Source organism: Copidosoma floridanum, unplaced genomic scaffold (genome assembly GCF_036245765.1).
Source record: "Copidosoma floridanum isolate Cflo_tuat_1 unplaced genomic scaffold, Cflo_Japanese_pri ptg000009l, whole genome shotgun sequence".
Taxonomy (NCBI): Eukaryota; Metazoa; Arthropoda; class Insecta; order Hymenoptera; family Encyrtidae; genus Copidosoma; species Copidosoma floridanum.
The window spans coordinates 4,567,715-4,589,179 of NW_028321886.1; the positions used below are offsets into that span (position 1 = coordinate 4,567,715).

Consider the following 21,465-nt stretch of genomic DNA (forward strand, 5'->3'; position numbering starts at 1 on the left):
AATTTATTTTTTACCTGTTATTCTCAAAATAATATGAAAATTGTATGTTATTACTTTCAAAGAAAAACAGCCTATAAGTATGAATATAACACAAAATGCAATATTTTAATTGTAAATGATTTTACAACGTCTATACGTTTGAGTATTGTGTTTAATCAATATCTTTAATTAAATTATAACCATCGATACCTTTTCATTATTGAATATGAATGCCGATTTCTCTAGAACGTGAGCATTATTTTATTATAAAATCAATCGTAGGAATCATAAAACTTGTATGTGTATCTTTATTTCATGCTAAACTCTCATCAGTTAATAATACAGTTTTTTTATTCAACGTGTAGAAAAACATGAATTAATTTCTGTGCGATTCTCCGTCAAGTACCAGCACGCAGTCGAAAAATTTGAAAGTAGCAGGAAATATTAAAAATAGTTGTTAAAATGAGGCCCCTTTACGACCGATATTATAAACTTGCATCTTTATTTATAAAGTATTCGGGATTATGGCCGGATGAATCATTCCAAACGACATACATAATGTTTTTTATTTTCATAGTTTCTATTTTGTCAATTTTAATACCAGAAGTATGTTTGAAAAAAAAAAAAAAAAAGTGTTGTCATACTTGCATTGATTGCTTTCAACACACATTTATATATTCAATATATAATACATTGATATGGTAAATTTAGGTAGTAATGCTGTACGGATCCATTGGTACACAGATCACCGTGGTTCTTGAAAATACACTCGCAGTGATATTTTGCATTGCCAGTATACTAAAGTACATCATAATGTACAACAAATCATCACAAGTATGTTTATTGAATGACTCGATGGTCATATAAAAGCATAAATAATTATTTAGTTGTTTTTTTTAAGGATGTAATAATAGGTTTGAAATTTTATGCCAATAGATAAAATCGCTGTTCACCCATATGATAAAAGATTGGAAGTACCTGAGAGATAAAACAGAGCTTGACATACTTCACAAATTCTGTAACCAAGGTCGGTTAATGGTGAACTTTTACTCCGGTGAGTTTAATTATTTCAATAATTTAAGTGACATTTTTTTGCTTCGACAAATCATCGAGTGACATTGTTTCCAGTTGTTTCAGTCATTGGTCTCGTGACGTTAATGGCGCCGTCATACGTGTCCTACATTTTGATCAAATATTTTTCCACCGATACCAAAACGTATCCACCATTGGTCCTTGTTTACTGCGACTACGTTTTTTTCAATCAAACAGATTATCATTTTTCAACAACTACTCACATGGCAATAGTACAATTCGAAAATTTGTTCTTGGAAACCGCAATAACGTCAACTTACGTTATCTCCGTAAAACATGGTTGTGGATTACTTCGTATCGTGGGGTAAGATATTAAGATTTTTTTGTACATTTTGTGGACGAGGTACTTTTATACGATGATTAATATATTTAGATATAGATTAGAGTGTATTGGCCAATTTGAGGAAAGCAAAGGTAATTACTCGATGGACAATCGCAAAGAAGTTAAAGAAAATTTAAAAGCCATCATGATTTTGCATAATCGAATATTGAGGTAGTGTAAAATAATTAGAACAAAAAGGCACAAATAATACATCCATCCACAGCAACAATTTTAATTATAACATATATACATGTTTGATAATTTTTCCTATAAAGTAAAAAATAACAACCGTTAGTCATAATTTGGCATAATTTTTTTTTTTTTTTTTTTACTTAAACATTATTTTTAGAACTTCTGCGTCTATAAACTTTTGTTCGGGCATTACACAACCGTGCGACATATTTAATATTTTTTTACACCTTTATTTAAAAACATCACACACAAGACAATGCAATTTTCTATGTCCTAAATTAAATAGAAGTTTTATTGCACGATACTGTAATAAGTATGAAGCATTTTTATGGAACAGTCGTTTCATATTATTTTTTATAGGCATACCAAACAAATAGACGCTGCATTCTGCGAAATCATTGCCATACTACAATTGTTGGCAACTATTTCAATGGCGATGACATATTTTTATGTAATTAAATAGTTTATCTATCAATTAAAAATCACCCAAGTATTGAAGATGTAATTCCAAAAATTAATTTTAGTCGTTTTGCATTCCCAATACTTTTGTAAAAAGTTTGAAAGGCGCCTACTTTATGCTCGGTTTAATGATATATTGTTTATACATACATCTCATTGGTCAAATGCTCGTTAACAGCAGCGAGAAAGTTTTTTATTTTTCGTAAGTTCTAAATATGTAGTTGTTGTTTGAAATATAAAGTGCTGGCAAAAAAAAAAAAAAAAAAAATCTTGTTAATTGTGTTGTAGATATTGCAACAATTGGTACCTGATTTCCCCGAAAGACAGAATGTTACTGAAGTTGCTCATGCGTAGCTCAATAGAGCCGATTCAACTTACCGCAGGCAAAATAATGACCCTGTCAATGGAGTCGTTCGGAAAAGTTAATGACATATCTAATGATTAAAATAGACTAACGGGTTTTTACACAGATTCAATAATTATTTGCAGGTCATGAAAGTTACTGCCACCTACGTTACCGTTTTGACGACTTGTACGACAACGGGAGATAAGAATATGCTGGAATTATCCGGGTGAGGGCACGACATTACAGATTTTAGATGATCATAGTTCAGCACAACCATAGTGTAAAGAGAACTTTTTTATGGTAATGCGTGTATTGTGGAGGTTCTTTATCATAACTGATCAATAAATATCGTATCAGTAGTTTTGAAGTTTAGTTATTTAATGCAAAAATATTTTTTCGTATTCGTTGTGATGTTTATTGAAAATAACAAGAATAAAAAGAGAAGGAGGAAGAGTCGAAGAAAGCTGTGTGACAATAAATTGGCAAATATTTTTCTAAGCAAGTTATTTTAATTTTAAAAATCAGAATAGTTGTTTTTTACATGGTTTTAGGATAAATTTATTTGTCAACGGATACAAAGCTGTAAATGAGATGGCAAAATTCTTGAAATAAGTAATATGTTTTGTTTTCATGATTACTTATTTCGTTAAGATTGAGGCAATTCATTGACAAGAAAAGACTTTATATAATACGCCAACTGATGAGATTGTATTCATACATTAGTAAATTAGTGCTATCTGTGTTCTGTGCACATGAAGAATAGGTCGACTGTGTTTTTGCAAAAAAATTCAGGCAAACGATAATACGACGTATACAAACGGTTCATTGAAGCTGAAAATGAATTGAATCAAGCAAGTATACGGGTGTATGTATATGTCAGAGTTTCCCTTGGGAGCACGGCATGGGTACGAGAATCCATTGAAAATATTCAAAATTGGGTTCAAGCACAAAAAAGAATTGAAAAATTGTTTTGAAAAAAATGACCGAGAATATTAATTTTGAATCGAGAAACTGTCTCTTTCTCTCTCTACTCGAGCTCATCAGTTCTGCGTCACTACCATACTTGGAATCTTCGTATTGGCAGTACTTAGCTCACTCGGGAAAAATCTGTGAAAGTTGAAGGACGCGCGGTAGCAGCTTCTCTGGGACAAGTACAGCTCAAAGTTCGGCTTGCGTTACTTGATCATGACAAATAATGAAGGTATTGATAGACTATTTTAAATTTTTTATTATTTTTGCTTAGACGTTTAAGTTTGTTTTTAATTGAAAGTTAGTGGGTATTGTTTGATGGACACAATATGAACTTGGAAAGTTTATTGTTTGAAGTGCAATACGTGAAGTAAGCGCTTTTTTTACTAAAACTCATTAAATTTCTCCGTAAATTTTATGATTTTTGTTTTTTCAATTATAAATACATGTAGGAAGCTTTTCACTTTAATTTCATTTATAAAAAATTAGAATCCAATTTAAACGATTCCGATCAAAGATTCCATCGTAGAGCTTTTCCCAATCAATGAAAATTCTATATTGATGGTGCAATTATACAAACCTATTTCATTACATACGTATAACTAAATCAGGAAAAAATAATTGCTATCGATCGATATATTGTCGAGTACTTATGAAACTAGTAGAACGTATGCGGATGTTCAGATATCATTTTTTAATTTTTTAATTTTTAGTTTTCCTCATCTTGAATTTCTAATGTATACTTGTCAAATTTTGTCATTTTATTTCTGGATGATGAATGAAATTTTTATTTCTATTTTTTGATTGCTACAATAATCTGCAACACTAAATTAAATAAAGAAATCATGCATTCAGTAATGCGAAAGAATTCTAACAAAATAGCTAAATTTACATATTCAACCTCTGCAACCAAGATTCGTCGCGAGATAATGATATATATTATGACGATTGATTATAGATGACAGACCAACGGATAGTTTATATCCTATATACTATAGTAATCGTAATAATACGTCAAGAAATATTATTTCTAGTTGAAAAAAAGAGAGAAAAACCCTCTTTTTTTAAACGAGTATCATACAATAAGAAATGATAAAAATGTGTTTGTTTGACAAATCGACAACCTTGACTGACGCTTTCATCGATGCGGACAAATACTCATCGCATATGAATACATTTATATCATAGGCTTATCTCTATAAAGCTAGAAAATAATCAAACTCAACTTTGGTTTAGTTTTTTGTTTTTGTTTTTTAACTAATGAAATTTAATTATTTCGTAAAAATTGTCCCAATTCTGTAAGAGGAAAAACCATCAAAGTTTAACTTGATTGTGTTGCTTGTATTTATTAATTATGTTTATACGTTTATATGTTTACGTGAGGTAATTATTAATGATAAAAATAAATACGTTTCATATAATTTATATGCTTAAACTCTAAGTTTTATATGTAGTTACGTAAATTATTTAATAAAAAATAAGCACACCTACTTCGTTGATGCCTCATGTTTTATACTTAGTCGTCGAACAAAAGATTTGAAACTGAAGTTGGAGGCGCGCGTTCTCCCACGGGTGGTAAGCAGACGACACGACGACCACGACGGCTCGGCTATCGGCATTTGTCACTCGACAATCGTTAAATGACATTTTTCGCTTACTTATACTTTATATAAGTAGTTTTAGTTTAGCACATAGCTATATAGCCACTAGCTTCAGCAGAGTTAAAAGTAAACAATAAGAGGTGTGGGAATTATAAACACCGTGTCACCATAACCTTAAAAAACTGTTTTTTTTTGTTTGTTGCCTACCTGTGATATACACATGTAACACATGCTCGTGCTTTTCAGCCTTATATCCCTCAAAAAATTTAACAATGTCTTCAGAAAGTAAAGAAAATAAGGATGAGCTGATTGTTAATAACAAACCCGCACTTGCTGAGGATTCCAATGTCTCGGCTCTATACATTTTCAAGTCCAACGACGAATCGAACGACAAGGTGAGTTTACCTAACTACCTATATCTACTGATTGCTCTCAGTATTTGACAATAAGAAAATTATTATAGCTTTCATTTGTTATTTTATTCTATTTTTTTTTCTCAAACCATATTTTTTTATTACCATACATAAATACTTCAATTGACGTCAAGTAAAAAAAATATATCACTCTTCGTGAAAATCGCGGTTCATTTAATTAAAAAATTTTTTCCTTTTTAGAACGCGTCATGCAAGGTATATACGTAGGAGATTGTTAGAATGTATTAATAATTAGTCCCGTAAAACAGGAAGTTGTTCTAAAAACAATTTACACAAGAGCAATGCCAATATCTTTCACTTTTTCCGATAAACTAGTTTCGATTTGACATTATTAAAGGGTTTACTTTAAAAAATGCAAAACACGTTTCAAAATTAAATTGTTTAATAATACCTTCGATACTGAGCATTACATATAAAGAGATTTTGTACAAAATATGTTGCTAACAAAAAAAAGGTATACGTGGAGCACTATATTCAGTCGCAATCGGTTGGAAAATTGTTATTTTAATCAACGAAACCTTATCATTTTTGTTAAACGCGGTAGTTATACTTAGTTTTACACGCTGTACAAGCATTGAACATATATCATGAGTAATGACATCAGCTTTGTATTTCAGTTTACGCGCGTACAAGATTGCAAATTATTAATTATAATTTTTTATTATTCGTATTGACAGATAATGCTAATATCTTAATAGGTAATGATTTGATAAATTTACGCTCATTAAAAACACTACCGATTGCGACCGAAAAAAAGACTACACTTTGATATACATTTTTTTTTCTTTCTGTACAATCGACTATCACACAAAAATTGCTTATCTAAACACTAATATTTAAGATAGCCGTTTATTGAAAAGTCTGTTTCGGATATACATTTTGCATTTTTTTCTTATTAATCCTAAACCCTTCTAGGGTAAAGAGTGGACATTTTTTGCTCGCAAAGGACTCGTTTTGCCCTCATACAGATTATTTAACTGGACAAATAAAGAAGACTCATCATGACTATTTTTAGATTTAAAAAATTCGTACGCTATAAGTAGTATGAATACGCTGTGAGCTGCGTCATTTGACAACTTGTAAATGTTTTTTTTTTTTTTTTTTTTTTTTTCCATTTCATGAGAGATGAAATAATTTTAAAAAATTTTCTACATATACCTACAGAGTTAATATTTTTTTATTCCGCTTTTGCGTCCATGTCATGCAAAATATTAATAAATTTTATTATTTTTTTGTAATATTTTTCTATACAAAAGAAATACCGTGTAATGATCTAATACATAGTTTCAAATTTGAAAACTAGCTTGTATTTTATTTAGACCGTCATTAATATTACATAAATATCATGAAATCATACAATTTTTAGTTGAATTTCAATTTCTACAAGTTAAAATTCATCACCTGACAATACTCTGAGTTGCTAAATTTATGAGGTGTCATGTAGAATATAGTTTTACAAGAAATTAAATTACTTCACGCAATTCATTCAGATGATTGTATTCTCCTCTCATCTCAACTCCTTATTTGTCGCAAACTGATTTAAGAGTTAATTATTTGATTAGTTCAATCGAAAAGAACAATTGTCTGTAACTGGCCTTATGAATGAACTCAAGTGTATCCTCGCTGTATACTTTATTTTCGCGTATTTACACATTCATACATTTACAAACAGTTATTATTACTGTTATTATGATTTTTTTTAAATTATTTTTATTATTATTATTAATCCAGAGAAGCTCTGTTGGGAATGAAATCAAAGCTGGGGGATGGACTCCCATGCTGATGCTGGCTGGTGCAATATGTTGTTTAGGTTCAGCTGTGCCTGCTGGGTACAACATTGGAGTTATAAACAATGCCGCTAGTGTGAGTATTATAGAGCATTAATAAATACATTTATTTCAAATTGACAAATATGACTATTTTTCTTAAACAGGTAATGAAGAGATTCTGTAACGATAGCATCAAAGATAACTATGGTGTTGAAATTAATTCATTTTGGCTTAATACACTTTGGTCCTCAATAGTGTCAATTTTTCTAATTGGAGGAGTGACTGGTTCCCTTATTTCAAGTGTTATTGCTAATAAATTGGGTAGAAGAGGAGCGCTAGCCATCGGAAATGTTTGTGGCATAATTGGTGCAGCTATGCTCTTTCTAGTACCAATTGTACATTCAGTAGAACTGTTCCTTTTAGGCAGACTGATTGTTGGACTTTCCGGGGGTCTTGCAACAAGTCTCTTACCGACTTATATGACGGAAATCGCTCCTTTAAAACTGCGTGGTGCTGTTGGGGTTCTATGTCAATTAGGAATTACCTGTGGTGTTTTGCTGGGTCAAATCGCCAGTTTAGAAAATGTCTTGGGAAACGAATTACACTGGAATTACATGTTGGCTGCATTCTCTCCATTATGCTTTATTGCCTTACTGTTTACTTATGCCTTACCAGAAAGTCCAAAATATCTGTTTGTTTTTAGAGAAGAGAAAGAGAAGGCGTTACACGGTGTGTGGTTGAAAAAGATTTTTTTTTTTTTAACTTTAATATAGATTTTTATAGATTTTTAATGATGAATTTTTTCAGCTCTGAGCCGTTTCAGAAATATGGATATAATGCTTCTGAAAACTGAGATTGATGACTTGGAATCGGAATTAGCAAACAAATCCACCGATACCGCGTGGACAATAATAGATGTAATAAAAGACTCTACCCTCAGATTGCCTCTCATCCTAGTTTGCCTCTTACAACTTGGCCAGCAGCTTAGTGGTGTCAACGCTGTATTTTATTATTCAAAAATCATTTTTCAAAAAGTTGAATTGTCAAATGAACAGTCAGAATATGCTATTATTGGCACTGGCATAATTAATATAGGAATGGCTCTTATTTCTGTTCCTGTTATGTCTTGCTTTGGGAGAAGAACACTTCTCTTTGTAAGTGCATATTCGACCATTGGGTGTCTCGTCGTTTTGTGCGCCTCTATTGCTCTCATTGTAAGTACAACGAAATCTTTTTAAAAATCAAACGTTCACTCATCATCATTTTGATTATTATTACTTACAGGAATTTGGGTTCATGCGATGGGTGTGTATAGCAGCAGTGCTTGCTTTTGTACTGTTTTACGGTATAGGTTTAGGACCCATTCCTTACTTTATTGGTTCAGAACTGTTTGACGTTGGCCCTCGAGTAGCAGCCATGTCGCTCGGTAGCGTGTGCAATTGGGGAGGAAACTTTATTGTTGGAATGACTTTTCCATTTTTGCAAGAGTGGATAAACTCCTACTCTTTCCTCGTGTTTGCCACGTGCATTTTGGTTTTGGTGCTGTTTAGCAGGTAAAATACTTCACTTCACTGTATTATCTAGTTACATTCTATACAATTTTTTAAATCTTTTTATAATACATATTATTTATACGATCTCGAAATGTTCTAAAACAGTTTATATTTCAAAAACTAGAGTTATAAATTTTGTTCTATAAAGTATGATCAAAACTGATTAAAAACAATATTCACGGTGCATTTCCAGAAAATACTTGCCAGAAACGCGAGGCAAAACAACGACTGAAATTGCAGCATCAGTCAGCCAAGGACTTAAATCACGTCCACTCGAAGGTCCTGCTTCAAACGTAACATAAGTAGACAATAATATATTTTTTTTAACTTATAAATACTGTTTACAAAACTTTGGTGCTGGATTTTAAAGTTAAGTCGGTGGACAGTATCCTAAAAAAGTATTTGAATTACAGTACTTATATGCTCGAGTCGCTAGTATAAGAGACTGGATAAGCAATTTGTTCACCTTGGTAATTCTATAGGTTTTTTTTATGAATTTTTCACTGTTTGGATGATTTTTTTTTCTTCTTATTTTCTTTTTATTACACGACGAGCGTAGAGAAGAAATTTTTTTCAAGCTTCAGGTTATACATGTCGTTATAAAAATCAATTGTGTCTCTCTACAATGTTGCCTTTTTTTTTTTTTTTTTTTTTTTTTTTTAAGAAAAAATGTCAGCATTGCACATTTTGTGATTTTTAATGCACATCCAAAGAAAGTTGAATATACATATCTCAAGCAAAAAGTTTTACGATTTGCTGTCATAGTCTCTCTCATGCTAAGTCATATACGTTAATGAATTAAGAAACTTGTGAGTTCTTTAAACTATTTTTTGTGTACTATGTGCAGAATTTGCTTGTACACCTCTCGTCTTGTTGCGGTAACATTTATCCAATAATTTTTTTGTACATAGAGATACCATTATTCTTTTGGTTGTGAAAATATTGTATAACTGAAATTCTACTGCACGACAGCCGTTCAATCTATTATTTAAAAATGTGTTAACATAAGAGGAAAAAATTTATAAATGGTAATAGTTAACACACACTACGCAAAATTTTCATTTTTTGGAAAATACGACGCAGTAACATAAATATGTTCCAAGCTATGTCTAACTGTTGCATTGCGTTAGCTATACGTATTGGCTACTAAAAAATTTTTATGAAAATTCATTTGAATGTAGGTTAATTTAATCTTGTTAAATATTTTAACAAAAAATATTTTATCTGAGTACGTTGCTAGCGTGCATTTTCTTTGACTTTAATTTATTTTATTATGAGAAATCATCATTATTTGGAGTAATTGAAATCGTTATGCCGAAAATATCAATTGACTCGACAGTTACTGCCAAATTTTCATCCATTACGTAATTGTTGAACTTCAATTTATTATAAAGTACAACTTATTTTTATACCTCATATTTATGTAATGTATGCACAAACTAATATCGTGACTAACTCAGAAAGGATGAATATATTTTATACGTTAATGACAAAGACGGTGTTGACAATTTTTATAAGCAAACCCTTCTATTTAATAATAATGATCTATTTTCTCATTCGATTCTTCCAAAAATCAGCATTCACATTTCACGATATCATCCATCTACCATACAGATGTCATTTCATTATTTTATTTATGTCCAACCAACTTTTAATACTATTCGGAATGATGAAAAAAGAAAAAAAGAAATTTTTTTCCAACATTAGATTTATTAAAAAATAGTTTAACACGCATTATGATATTTGTTTTTTTTTTTTTGTTCAACAACCAACAGATTGTTTATTACGAAAAAAAACTAATCTAGGATGCACTTTTAGAAAAACAGCATAATCTCATACGATCTATTTAATAAATTGTACTGTTGATACATGATGAAACAATAGACTCTGGCAGCTTTCTCGCAGAGAAAAGTTGGGTGCCAATAAGACCTTATACTACGAGTCAATGACTCTGAAGGACCCTTTAACAATACAACATTTACACGGTGCACCGACAAAGTGATCTACGCTTAAGAAAATCACATGCATGTATGAAACATTCACGCCTTCATCTGTTACGTAGCGTCAAACTTTCGTATTAATTGTAATTAGCATACAGCCTGGCTAATTTTTCATAAAACACCAAACAAAGAACAGTGTGCGGAGCTATGCGGAAGAATGTCGGCGATATGCCCTGAAAAAGAATAAAGTTTTTATATAATGCACGTGTGAACAAGAAAAAAAAAAAAATTAATTTTATAATGAATAAAATCGCCCGTTTACTTTGTACAATCCGGTTAGTCCCTCGGCTTTGAACACCTTGTAAAGCGCGTCGAACAGTCCATCGTAGAGAACTCCTTTGCCTTTTCCATCCGTGCCTGAAAATACTATCATTTGAAAACAACTTTACACTAATTCAGGCGCTTATCAGCCAATAAAGCAAAATATAAAATAAAAAAAAACAAGAGGGAAAAGTTACAAATTACCCTGATTGTACAAGCGCGTCGACACGACGTCGAAAGGCTGCATGGTCAAGGCCACGCAACTTCCTCCAAGCAGAGATGCAACGAAAGTCAAGAGTATCGGTTTTTGGTCGAATATCTGAAGGAAAAAAAAAAAAAAAAAAAGTTGAACGAAAGAAAGAAAATAAACTATACAGATACGTCATCGTATCAACGCACTTCCATTGGTTTGAGCCAGTCCAAGAAGAGACTGAAGGTGGTCAATTGAGTTGCGGAGCCAACGAAAACTCGAGGTATGTTGGCGTACCATCCGCGGTAGAGACCAGAAAAGCCACCCTCCCTCCAGAGGTGGCGAAACGCGTCAATCGTACCCGACGCGTACTCGTGCTGGGTGCCCACCGCAATGCTCTTCGACGACTTTGACTGCAGCACCGTTTTCACCTGATAGCCAATTCGAGCCAATTAAAGTTGGGTACCTATGGGGGGAGGGAAAAAAAAAAAATTGTGCCTCACCAAATACAGGGGACTTCCGAGAACTGCACCGGCGCAACCAGCGACTCCGGAGACCAGAGCCGTGCTGAGGATGTTGGTATCGCCCTTGTCGTTGACCGTCAGCTCGTACCTCCTAGCCAAATTGTACGAGCCCAAACGCATGCCGTTCAGGACAACTTGAAATCCCAGAGCCGTGACCAGGCCTCGCTGTAGGGCGAGCAAGCCCTCGATCCTGGCTATGGTGTAAGCCGCGTGAAACGTGTTCCGATAAATTTTCTTGTAACTACCCCGCGACTCGAGCTCGCCTTGCAATTGCAGCCGTATCTTGACCACGTCTATGGGATTCGTGAAAAAACCGGCGCCCACCGCCGCGGCTGCTCCTATGACGAACTCGACACCTGGTCTATACACACGGTGCGCGTGCAATTAGTTTTTTCTTTATTTCAAATATTCATACAAATTTAATATCGTTGCCTGTAGAAAAAAACATCCAACAAAATTATCCTTCCTATATATTTTCACCCCATGAACAATCTGTTTTCAACAAGTTGGTACGATGATAAATTAATATCAACCGATTGGATTTTGAAGCGTTTTTAATAAAAACTCGAGAAGATATGTTATTACGAGCTCCGGTGGGAAAAAAAAAAACCTTAATCTTTTCATTGCGCCTGAAAAAAAAAAAAAAATACGTGGCGTGTTGTTGACTTTTCAGATAAGATACGTTATTTCCCTGACGTACATGTTAGTACATGCGTGATAAGTACATATATATCGTGTCGGATCACTGCACATGTTTGTGCCAATTATTTAAAAATATCGAGCGCATAGATGTACAGTGTTTATGAAACAAACTTGACAAGTACAATACATACAATGTTTATATACCTCCGTCAACCGAAGATTTCGCGTATCGTGGCAATCGGCTGAAAAATCGTCGAATGTAATGAGGCGACCTTCACCTTCCGACGCGAAAACAACCTGTTGGAATCCAGGTCGATTTTGTTTTCTTTTTTTATTTTTTTTTTATTTTCATCTTTATTTTCTCTCTCTCTCTCTATCCCCGCCGGCTTCTAAAATGCACGTGACACACATATACACATGCACCCAAGGCCTTTACGTAATCCCATACACTTTTATTCCGCGAAAAATCGATTGGTCACGGTACACACGCGTACACCGTTTTGCTTGGCAGGAGCTTGAATTCGCAATAGGCTAACTTGTTTCACAGTGGCGACAGCACTGCCAAGAGATCGTATTTTCACGACGATTTTACCAATCACGCGAACCTACCTGATCTCCAAAATTGAAACTCTCTATCTTTTTTTTTTTTGTTTTTTTTTTTTGGTGCGGGAGTAAATAAGTATAGGAAAAATAAAAGTACAAACAGTGGGTAGGTACACAATTAACTCACGGTTTGTCGCTGGTGAGCACGCGATGCTTGCCGCTGCTATCGGCCATTATTGCCGATTTTCCAGTGTATCCCTCTCGTTTTCTTTATTTCATTTATCCGCAGCATGAGAATAATTTCGGCTGCGCGGGAGCTCGCTGCCTTCTACTTACTTATTGTCCACATATATGTACGAGCGCCTTAGCAGATAACGATTGCCGTACACGGAAACGCTCCCCTCCACTGTGACGACAGACAACTTTCGTGTACATTATCTCGCGCGCTTGTCCGTGTGTACATGTATGTTTGCTTTTGACTGTGCGGAGTCGATGACCACAATGTCGGGTTATGATTGATGACATTGAGGGGAGGATTGATCGGTTTTGGTGTCAACTTTGGACGAAATCGAAGAAAAATGAGTCAAATGTCGGTTTACCTAGTTTATTTATCAAATTATATATGTATATATATATCATCTTCTATCCTCTTAATCGTCTTACATCTAAATAAAGATTTGCCAGTTAACGCGAAAGTCACATCAAGCATTGCATCGGATAAGTTGACCTGTTTTTTTTTTGTTTTTTTTTTTTTGTTTTTTTTTTTTTCAATTTAGAGCTAGTTAACTTTTTTGTCGTAAATTTATACGTGAAAATATAGTACATAACATAAATTCTGTGCAATTGAAAACAATATACATTTTTTAATTTTTTTACAATAAAATAAAAGGAAAAATTAAATCAAAATACTCGTATCGTTGTATTGCTTGCGTGTACCACATACTGTTTTTCACGTACTTGAACAAATTAACATGTGTGACTGATACGCCTTACCGATTAGTTGTAACAACGTTTGTAACAGAGACTGAACGTTTTTCTCTAGTTAAACCTAGAGAAAAAGCATCCGTTAGGCACTACTGTATAGAGTCGTTTATTTGTTGATTGTTTTCACTATGAACAGTTTCACAACTCTTGGGTGGAAAATTGTGTCATCCGTGAGCTTCGGTTCCAAGTCACGCAGTTGCATAAATTTGGTCGTAAAGTTGAGATAGATTTTCATAGAACACTTGGCACAGAACCACGTGAGGCGCGCTCCGGAACAGAGTTGGAGTTATCCCTGTTGAACCAAGGAGTTTTCATTGCAAAAAGGTAGAAAATCGTTCGTTTTTTTGCTGTTCAAACTTTATTTTACACGTGACACAATATTTTAATGACAAATATTTTGTAAAACACGAGCATTCTTGCAATGATGAAATAATAAAATAAAACAAACAACAACGTATCTGTGGAATAATGTTTAAACAGCAAAAACTCGGGACTGTTGGTATGATGGTAGATATGTTCAATATAGCCTGAAAAAGAAAGAGAAAAAAAAAACACACTTACCTTTGTACAAGCCAAAAAAGCCTTCTACCGTGAAAACTTTGTACAACGCGTCGAACAACCCGTTGTAATTAACACCCTTTCCCTTGACATCCGTTCCTAAAAACAAGCAAGTACAAGAAAACACGTCCCCGTGCAATCGAACAACTTTTTTTTTAAGTTGACGAACCTTGATTGTACAGTCTCGTCGATATAACGTCGAAGGGCTGCATGACCACTCCCAAGCAACAACCGCTGATTAACGAGCCGACAAAGGTCAACAGTAGCGGCTTGTCCTTGAACGCCTGCGTAACACGTGAATTATTATTATTTTTTTATTTTCTTTAAATTATGTCATACCAAATTCCCTTTTTTTAGTTGTTATTATTTTTTTGTTTCAACCAATAAAATTTGCAAATAATAAATGTGTTATACACACGTCGTAAGGCTTGAGCCAGTCTGTGACGATGCCAAACACCGTGAGCTGAGTAGCCGAGCCGATGAAGGTTTTTGGCAAATTAGCGTACCAGCCCCTGTACAGGCCGAAAAAACCGTGCATCCTCCACAGATGCCGAAAAGCTGGGATCATGCCGCTTTTGGTCGACTGCGACTGCAGCTGCGTCTTTACCTGTACAAGTACGAGCCATTGCAACCCCCATTGTGCTTAATTTTAATTTTTTTTTTTTTTAAACCAAATCAACACTTTGGGGAAAAGAAAGCGCCATAATCGCGAAGATTCTGCCCCGTGCGTCAAGTTAAAAAAAATGTCAGGTCTCTTTTTACATTTTTTGTTGCATCTTGAACAAAGTTTGAACACATTATGACGGCGCTTTGTCAATTTTTTTTTTTTTTTTTATCCTCCAAGCATCAGGATGTGCATACATGTAAAAACTTACCAAGTAAAACGGACTACCGATCACTGCGCCGGTTATGCCGGCAAAACCAGACACGAGTGCCGTTTTGCCGATGCTCGTCTCGCCCTTTTCGTTGAGAATGATACCGTAACGTTTTGCCCAGTGATACGTGCCTATATATTATGCACAACAGGTATTTATTGTTTTTTTTTTTTTTTTTTTTTTTTTTTTTCCAGCAACCACAGAGAAAAAAGATGCAAGTACAGGTTGCACATGTACAACCTATTATACCTACCCAATCTCGTGCCGTTCAAAAAGACCTGGAAGACGAGAGCGGGCATCAGGCCCAATTGCAGGGCCAAAACGCCTTCCGTGCGAGCGATGATGTAAAAAGCGTGCAACGTGTTGCGATAGACCTTCGGGTAAGGACCTCGTATGAGCTCCCCTTGGAGTTGCATTCTGATTTTTATGACGTCGACGGGATTGGTGAAGCAGCCGGCTCCCACCCCCGACAACGCGGCGAACGCGAATTCTATGCCCGGTCTGTTGAGCATCAATTTTTTTTTTTTTTTTTTTTCATCTCTTTTTTTAATCGCTAATGGTATTGTAATTGTTTAAAGCCAGATTTATTTTCCACTCTCTTTTGTAAAAAAAAAAAAAAAGCAATACTTAGTTCGGTACAGTTGGAAAAAAAAAAAAAAACGCTTGGAATAAAATAAAAGAGCAAGTGATGTATAGCGCGCAGCGCAGATGACGCGGAAGACCTACACGTTAGCTCATTGGCAACGGCTTAATTATTTAACTACATTGAACATTTTTATATGCACCAGAGGAATGCTAATAAACCAGCGCGAGGTTGTATCCAATGTTTATCTTTTTTTGTTGTTGCTCTGAATATGCCATGCCGATGGCTGTAAGTATTAGTCTCTTGTATATTACTATACATCTGTACGTACATCCAGCCTAGCTGAGGTGACCGACTACTTGTACACATTTATATTATATATTTAGCTGTTCGTTTTGTCAACAAGAATCACCTTCAAATGACAGGTGCCTCGGTAAGTTGTACTCAACCGTTTCGACGATGATAGTGATAATAATAATAATAATATAAGGGTGCGTTTATATATATGGAGTCTACAAACTGGATAGACTCGCCCGTCACACAGCCCGTAAGAGCGAGAGAGACGGACACGCGCGATCCGAGCTTTTCTTTCCCTCTCGCTCTTACGCGCGTCTCTGCATGCATCTATAAACGCATCCTCGTATACGAGTGCAAATATGCAACTCATTTTTTGACAGTATAAATACCCACGAAACCTCGAGATCGATGACGACAGCAGTAAGTAAAGCAATAAATGTGGAAAGTTGGATTTGAGATAAAAGCTTGCAAGCTCCCCGTGATAATATATGAATTTACGTAATCATCAACGGAAACCTTTTAAAAGGCTTTGATTTTTTTTTTAATTTCAAAGATGCAAAACCAATGAAAATAAACAATGAAATCGGCACAATTTGATTAACATGTCTTACGGTCTGTCGGCGTTTGAATCATGAATGACCGGCATTCTGATGCGAGCACTTAAATTGGGTCGCGACAATAGCTATCTCGATGTAGTTTGACATCTGCGATGCACTTCTTCTGTTGCTGCTGCTGGTGCATGTTCATCCGCTCGGCATTGCTTGTTGTACTGATACGCCGACATGCACTTTAGAAAATGTAATCACCGCTGCATTCTCATCGTCGTGCGAGGGTATGTACTCAAGATTACTCACGTGTACTTGAATTTTTTAATTTTTTTTTCTATAAAACTTGCGAGTCGGTATACCTCAATGGCACAGAACGATGAGCGCACGCGTGAAGCTTGGAGCTACTGAAGTCTGAAGCTGATGGCAAATATATATTTCTAATGTCCTATGCACCTTATGCGGCTGCGCTAGATCCCCAGATTGTCGGCGAGTCGGTCGTCGGATAACGTGTCTATTTAATTACGAAAATTCGCATACAGGTAATAGGTATGGGCGATTCTCGCCAACTGCGGGAAATAAGTTATTTATCAAACTACTAGCAGAGAAGAACTGCAGCCGTATAAATATTTTAAAGAAATAAGAAAAAAAAACGAAAAGGGATCACATCAATAAAATTGTTGTTTCTTTTTTTTTTTTACACTGTTTTTTAATAAAAGAGTTAATATTTACAAGTGTTGGATGTCAATAGAGAATTTTGACATCCCTGTAGAAACTATCGACGCAATATCTTACTGGCGCTCTGAAAAACGTGCTCCTTGTGGAATATTAAAAAAGAGATCTGCTTAATGCTTCGAATAGTTCTTGTGTTGATTATTGTTTCCTTGCAATTATGTTCGTATCGATCCGTTTTGCGAGCGCTTTGACCAGAGCATTTATTATTAAACCGCACCAATATTGTGCACGCTTATTGTGCCTTCCCAAAAATGCAATATTTATTCTCCTAGATACTAGTAAATGCGTATTCTTTATTGTAGAAATAAAGAAAATCTAGGATGGGGTTAGTCTCAGACGTATGGCGAACCCAACTTCTTCATCACATTTAGTCCTTTTTCTTCGTACTCTTCTCGCAGTACCCAGTGATCGTCTCTGTCTTTGGAAATTTCCGCTAGTACCGCTCCCCCTATAAACACCATGTCTTTTCTTCGGGGTGAGTCTTCAATTTTTATCTTAAATTTCTGCAAAAACCAACATCATAATATTAGGTGCAAACGAATCTTTGGGCTACACCACGCAATCGTCAAATAATTTACATAGTACTTACATTCAACTTTGAAATATCATTCTTTAATACTCGTTGCAAATAAAGTTGCTTTATTTCTCGCTCGAGCCTCGACGGTAAACCGGGATACATGGTACTGCCTCCGCTAAGTACTATGTGCTTGTACAATTCACTACGCATGTCGATATCGGCGGACTGAATCGTGTCAAACACAAGCTCGGCAATGCCTTGAGCCTCAACGTTAATTAAATGCGGCTGAAATAATGCTTCTGGCGCTGAGAACCTCTCTCCACCAACTTTTATTACGCGGCCGTCAGGTAACTGTAAAAATATTCATTGTTTAAAAAATGTTTCGAGGATAGATCTATATGTAAAAAAAAAAAAAATCCAAAAGAATCCAACAGTAATAAAACTTAATAATTATACTGTAGGTTTCATATCTATTAGAGTTCCTTGAAGCTTGTAAAAGTAATTACCGTGTAAGATTCCACAAGAACGGTTGTCTCAAGTGCAAGCTTCTCCTCGGTTTCAATGTCATACCCTACATAGCAGAGCTTTTCTTTAATCATTCTGACAGTCTCAAAATCTGCAGAATGGTTGAATGCATAGCCGCGCTGCATGAGCAGTTTTATGAGATACATCGTGATATCACGACCGGCAATGTCTAACCTTCGCGTAAGATGAGGCAAGGCATATTCCTCGTAAACTGGACATATGTGAGTCACACCGTCGCCAGAGTCCACAACGACTCCACTAATTAAACCTTGAGCGTAAAGCGTCAGTACAGCCTGAATTGCAATATATGTCCCAGCGAATTGATACTTTTCAAACATTACCTAAAATCAATAGCAACATTGTACTGTACATATTGCAACGATAATCGTAATGAAGAAATATTTAATGATGATTGTAATGGGCAAAGTTTAAAATGATTCTTAGATGCATCTTGATTATCGTTGTGTTCATACTTCAATCATTTTTTTTCTATTTGTTATGGGATTCATTGGCGGTTCTGTCAAAAGAATTTTACACTCCCTGGGATTGATATTCATCTTTTCCGGACCAAAGGTGTAATCCCACACATGGCACATATCTTCCCAATTTCTGTATTATATAAAAAACCGAAAAGAAATATTTTTTATATTATTTAACTCGAAAAACTAAAATTAGTGTTTATAAAAAATTTCAACTACCTAACAATACCATTTTGCATTGGATAACTGATTTCCAGCATAGACCGTAATTTACTAGCTTCCTCGCCAACCATAAGATCCTGCAGAAAAACGTTTGGACGATTATCACACTCACAATGTAAGAAAAAGAATGCAAAGATTCTATACAAACAAAAATTTTGCAAACAATACAACACATGATTTAATGATAAAGAATATCTATGAGAAAAAAAAAAAGGCTTAAAATGGACATTAACGTAAGTATATGTTCAGACAAAGAAACAAAATGTTCAAAAAGAAAATCAAGGATTAAGCTAAAAAAGACTACAACCAACGACAAAAAGTGCGTTTTTAATTGTTTTTAGACTTACAGGCATCTCAAGCACATCCTAGCAGAAGATATAATAGGCAAGCATACGCAAACATACAAAAAAAAGTTTATTATTACTATTAGGCACGCTCAAAATGAGATAACTTACAGGACTACACATGTTCTGGCGGTTATTATTCATTTGTTAAGGGTTGTGCGTTAGTTCTCCTCGCGATAATTAGTAATTTTTTCTTTTTCTTTTTTTTTTTTTTTTTTTTACTTTTCTGCTATAAAAAAATGTTTTTTTTTTTTTTTTTTTTTTTTTTTTTTTTTTTTTTTTTTTTAGCAACACACCAAGCGCACGAGCGCAAACTAAAGCTTTTTTTCTGTAAAATAATTGCGACTCCAAACGACAGCATATTTATGAAGGTATTAGTTAAATGGTCAAACTTTTGTGGACAAAGATTATCATAATTTCACTGTCTCCTTATTTTATATATGTTTTAGCTTGCAAACGTGATATAGTACATCGCTATGGTTATTTTTTTGGTCAAAATAACAGAGTAATTCTGATCAGTGCTAGTGTTGCGTCAAATATAAGACTCCAGAAATTGACTTACGCGGACACAAAGTTCTTGCTGAAAATACATACAACAACGTGATTAGGCTTTCATAAGTGCTTGCAATTATTGTGCGAATCCCAGAACGCGCTGAGATTCTTTTTTTTTTTTTTAGAAATGTCGTAGACTTGTGAAGGAAACGAGTCATGTAGGACTTAGTTCCTTTATTGTACTGTCATCGATAAAATAATATACAATTAATGTCTTACCTTGACATCGATATCCCCAATTTTGTTGGTAGCTCGGATGATGGGTCGTCCCACTATGGATGGAAATATATGTGCTGGAAAATTGGATCCCGCATAGCCGCACTTGACAAACTGAAAAACATTACTTTAAATCTTCTGATTTGAAAAAATTTACTGAGTTTACTATTATAAAACGTGCACTCTTTTGATATATAGAATTCTACAGATATGATTGTTTATACTCGTGAGCCATTATAGATAAAGAAATATGACACTCGCAGACGTTATCAACGAAACTATTAATCCCTAAATATGAACACTTTTATCCAAAATATTTCACAAAAATTTAATAAAAATAAATCATTTACTCAAAAATTCGATCAAATTTTAAATTAAATCCACCATAAAGAAATATCATCGCCCAAAACTCTTAACTCGATGATAAAAACATGAGTCATATCGGAAATCGGAGTACAAAAAAAAAAAAAAAAAAAAAAAAAAAAATAAATAAAACCATCAAACATAACCTTACCCCCGTTCCATTGTCACAGACGATGACTTTCCTGCCCTTGCTGTCCATTATTGCACTTCAACTCCCGATCAATCTTTACACAAACTAAGGATTATATCCACAACAACTCCTCAACTTGACAGTTTCAGTTAAACCCCTTGGCAGCTTATAATCTATTACGAAAATGGGCGTCGCCGACACACAGCATAGCCTCCTCCGTCTCGTCCACTACAATATAAATATTGTTACCACCTATAAGAGTACGACTAATTTTATAGTTTGATATAACTGTTATAATTTGTATGACGCTACACTACCTAAATGTTATAATTTAACGACAAAGTACCTTCTCCTCTCGGAGTATCACAAATTTACACTGTTGATGGTGACGTATACGACGACGGAACTAAACAGCGTCTTGCAGACTGCATATATGTATGTATAGCCGCAAAGCATACCATATATACCATCTCATCTCTCGGTCTCTCTGTAAAAGTGTAGGTAAGTAGTATAGAACCATTTTTATTTTCGTTTTTTTCATTACTCACGCATTGACAGTGCGATACTTATTGTGAGTGGTTCAACCTTATCAAAAATTATTGAAAAGATAAGCTATACGCGAGCATCGTTCCACAGCGTACTCACCTTTTTTGTGAATGATTCA

At 34.5% G+C, this 21,465-nt stretch overlaps 4 protein-coding genes across 8 annotated transcripts; 1 reads left to right on the top strand and 3 right to left on the bottom strand.

Moving 5' to 3' along the window:
* Positions 1–3,500: 3,500 nt before the first annotated feature.
* LOC106641396 (solute carrier family 2, facilitated glucose transporter member 1) lies at positions 3,501–9,374 on the top strand. The gene is made up of 7 exons (XM_023392374.2): positions 3,501–3,591; positions 5,207–5,355; positions 7,126–7,257; positions 7,328–7,892; positions 7,971–8,377; positions 8,448–8,716; positions 8,910–9,374. Exons 1-7 carry the CDS (start codon positions 3,576–3,578, stop codon positions 9,016–9,018), a joined length of 1,647 nt encoding a protein of 548 aa, XP_023248142.2. The 5' UTR covers positions 3,501–3,575; the 3' UTR covers positions 9,019–9,374.
* A 1,077-nt stretch (positions 9,375–10,451) lies between these two features.
* LOC106641402 (solute carrier family 25 member 35) lies at positions 10,452–13,207 on the bottom strand. Its single transcript, XM_014355821.2, has 6 exons — positions 13,064–13,207; positions 11,671–12,052; positions 11,377–11,598; positions 11,182–11,296; positions 10,979–11,073; positions 10,452–10,889 (listed from the first exon to the last, which is right to left on the bottom strand). Exons 1-6 carry the CDS (start codon positions 13,108–13,110, stop codon positions 10,794–10,796), a joined length of 957 nt encoding a protein of 318 aa, XP_014211307.2. The 5' UTR covers positions 13,111–13,207; the 3' UTR covers positions 10,452–10,793.
* A 188-nt stretch (positions 13,208–13,395) lies between these two features.
* LOC106641409 (solute carrier family 25 member 35-like) lies at positions 13,396–17,069 on the bottom strand. The gene is made up of 7 exons (XM_014355833.3): positions 16,785–17,069; positions 15,547–15,794; positions 15,294–15,424; positions 14,837–15,025; positions 14,588–14,702; positions 14,422–14,517; positions 13,396–14,152 (listed from the first exon to the last, which is right to left on the bottom strand). Exons 1-7 carry the CDS (start codon positions 16,817–16,819, stop codon positions 14,049–14,051), a joined length of 918 nt encoding a protein of 305 aa, XP_014211319.1. The 5' UTR covers positions 16,820–17,069; the 3' UTR covers positions 13,396–14,048.
* Positions 17,070–17,395: 326 nt separating this feature from the next.
* On the bottom strand, positions 17,396–21,226 carry Arp2 (Actin-related protein 2). 5 transcript variants are annotated; one of them, XM_014354908.3, is made up of 9 exons: positions 21,148–21,226; positions 20,823–21,029; positions 20,312–20,422; positions 20,103–20,120; positions 19,194–19,273; positions 18,969–19,104; positions 18,477–18,836; positions 18,043–18,321; positions 17,396–17,956 (listed from the first exon to the last, which is right to left on the bottom strand). In XM_014354908.3, exons 2-9 carry the CDS (start codon positions 20,868–20,870, stop codon positions 17,786–17,788), a joined length of 1,203 nt encoding a protein of 400 aa, XP_014210394.2. In that variant the 5' UTR covers positions 20,871–21,029; positions 21,148–21,226; the 3' UTR covers positions 17,396–17,785. The 5 variants fall into 5 exon arrangements, with proteins under 5 accessions (XP_014210394.2, XP_014210370.2, XP_014210365.2 ...); XM_014354884.3 differs by lacking the exon at positions 20,103–20,120 and adding an exon at positions 19,544–19,561 and having other exon boundaries at positions 21,119–21,223; XM_014354879.3 differs by having other exon boundaries at positions 21,119–21,223.
* Positions 21,227–21,465: the final 239 nt, after the last annotated feature.

What these genes read in the sequence shown, in the direction of transcription:
- LOC106641396 (XM_023392374.2), top strand. An exon ending in TTATAAACAATGCCGCTAGT is followed by an intron (nt 7,258 to 7,327) that starts GTGAGTATTATA and finishes TTTCTTAAACAG; the next exon opens with GTAATGAAGAGATTCTGTAA. An exon ending in GTTTTGGTGCTGTTTAGCAG is followed by an intron (nt 8,717 to 8,909) that starts GTAAAATACTTC and finishes GTGCATTTCCAG; the next exon opens with AAAATACTTGCCAGAAACGC.
- LOC106641402 (XM_014355821.2), bottom strand. Translation starts at nt 13,110, where the DNA reads ATGGCCGATAGCAGCGGCAAGCATCGCGTGCTCACCAGCGACAAACC. An exon ending in TCGGAAGTCCCCTGTATTTG is followed by an intron (nt 11,599 to 11,670) that starts GTGAGGCACAAT and finishes ATTGGCTATCAG; the next exon opens with GTGAAAACGGTGCTGCAGTC. An exon ending in ACTGGCTCAAACCAATGGAA is followed by an intron (nt 11,297 to 11,376) that starts GTGCGTTGATAC and finishes TTTTTCCTTCAG; the next exon opens with ATATTCGACCAAAAACCGAT.
- LOC106641409 (XM_014355833.3), bottom strand. Translation starts at nt 16,819, where the DNA reads ATGCCGGTCATTCATGATTCAAACGCCGACAGACC. An exon ending in TTTGAACGGCACGAGATTGG is followed by an intron (nt 15,425 to 15,546) that starts GTAGGTATAATA and finishes CATAATATATAG; the next exon opens with GCACGTATCACTGGGCAAAA. An exon ending in CTTTTTTGGCTTGTACAAAG is followed by an intron (nt 14,153 to 14,421) that starts GTAAGTGTGTTT and finishes TTGGTTCAACAG; the next exon opens with GGATAACTCCAACTCTGTTC.
- Arp2 (XM_014354908.3), bottom strand. Translation starts at nt 20,870, where the DNA reads ATGGACAGCAAGGGCAGGAAAGTCATCGTCTGTGACAATGGAACGGGG. An exon ending in TCTGTGACAATGGAACGGGG is followed by an intron (nt 20,423 to 20,822) that starts GTAAGGTTATGT and finishes AATGTTTTTCAG; the next exon opens with TTTGTCAAGTGCGGCTATGC. An exon ending in ATGCAAAATGGTATTGTTAG is followed by an intron (nt 19,105 to 19,193) that starts GTAGTTGAAATT and finishes TATATAATACAG; the next exon opens with AAATTGGGAAGATATGTGCC.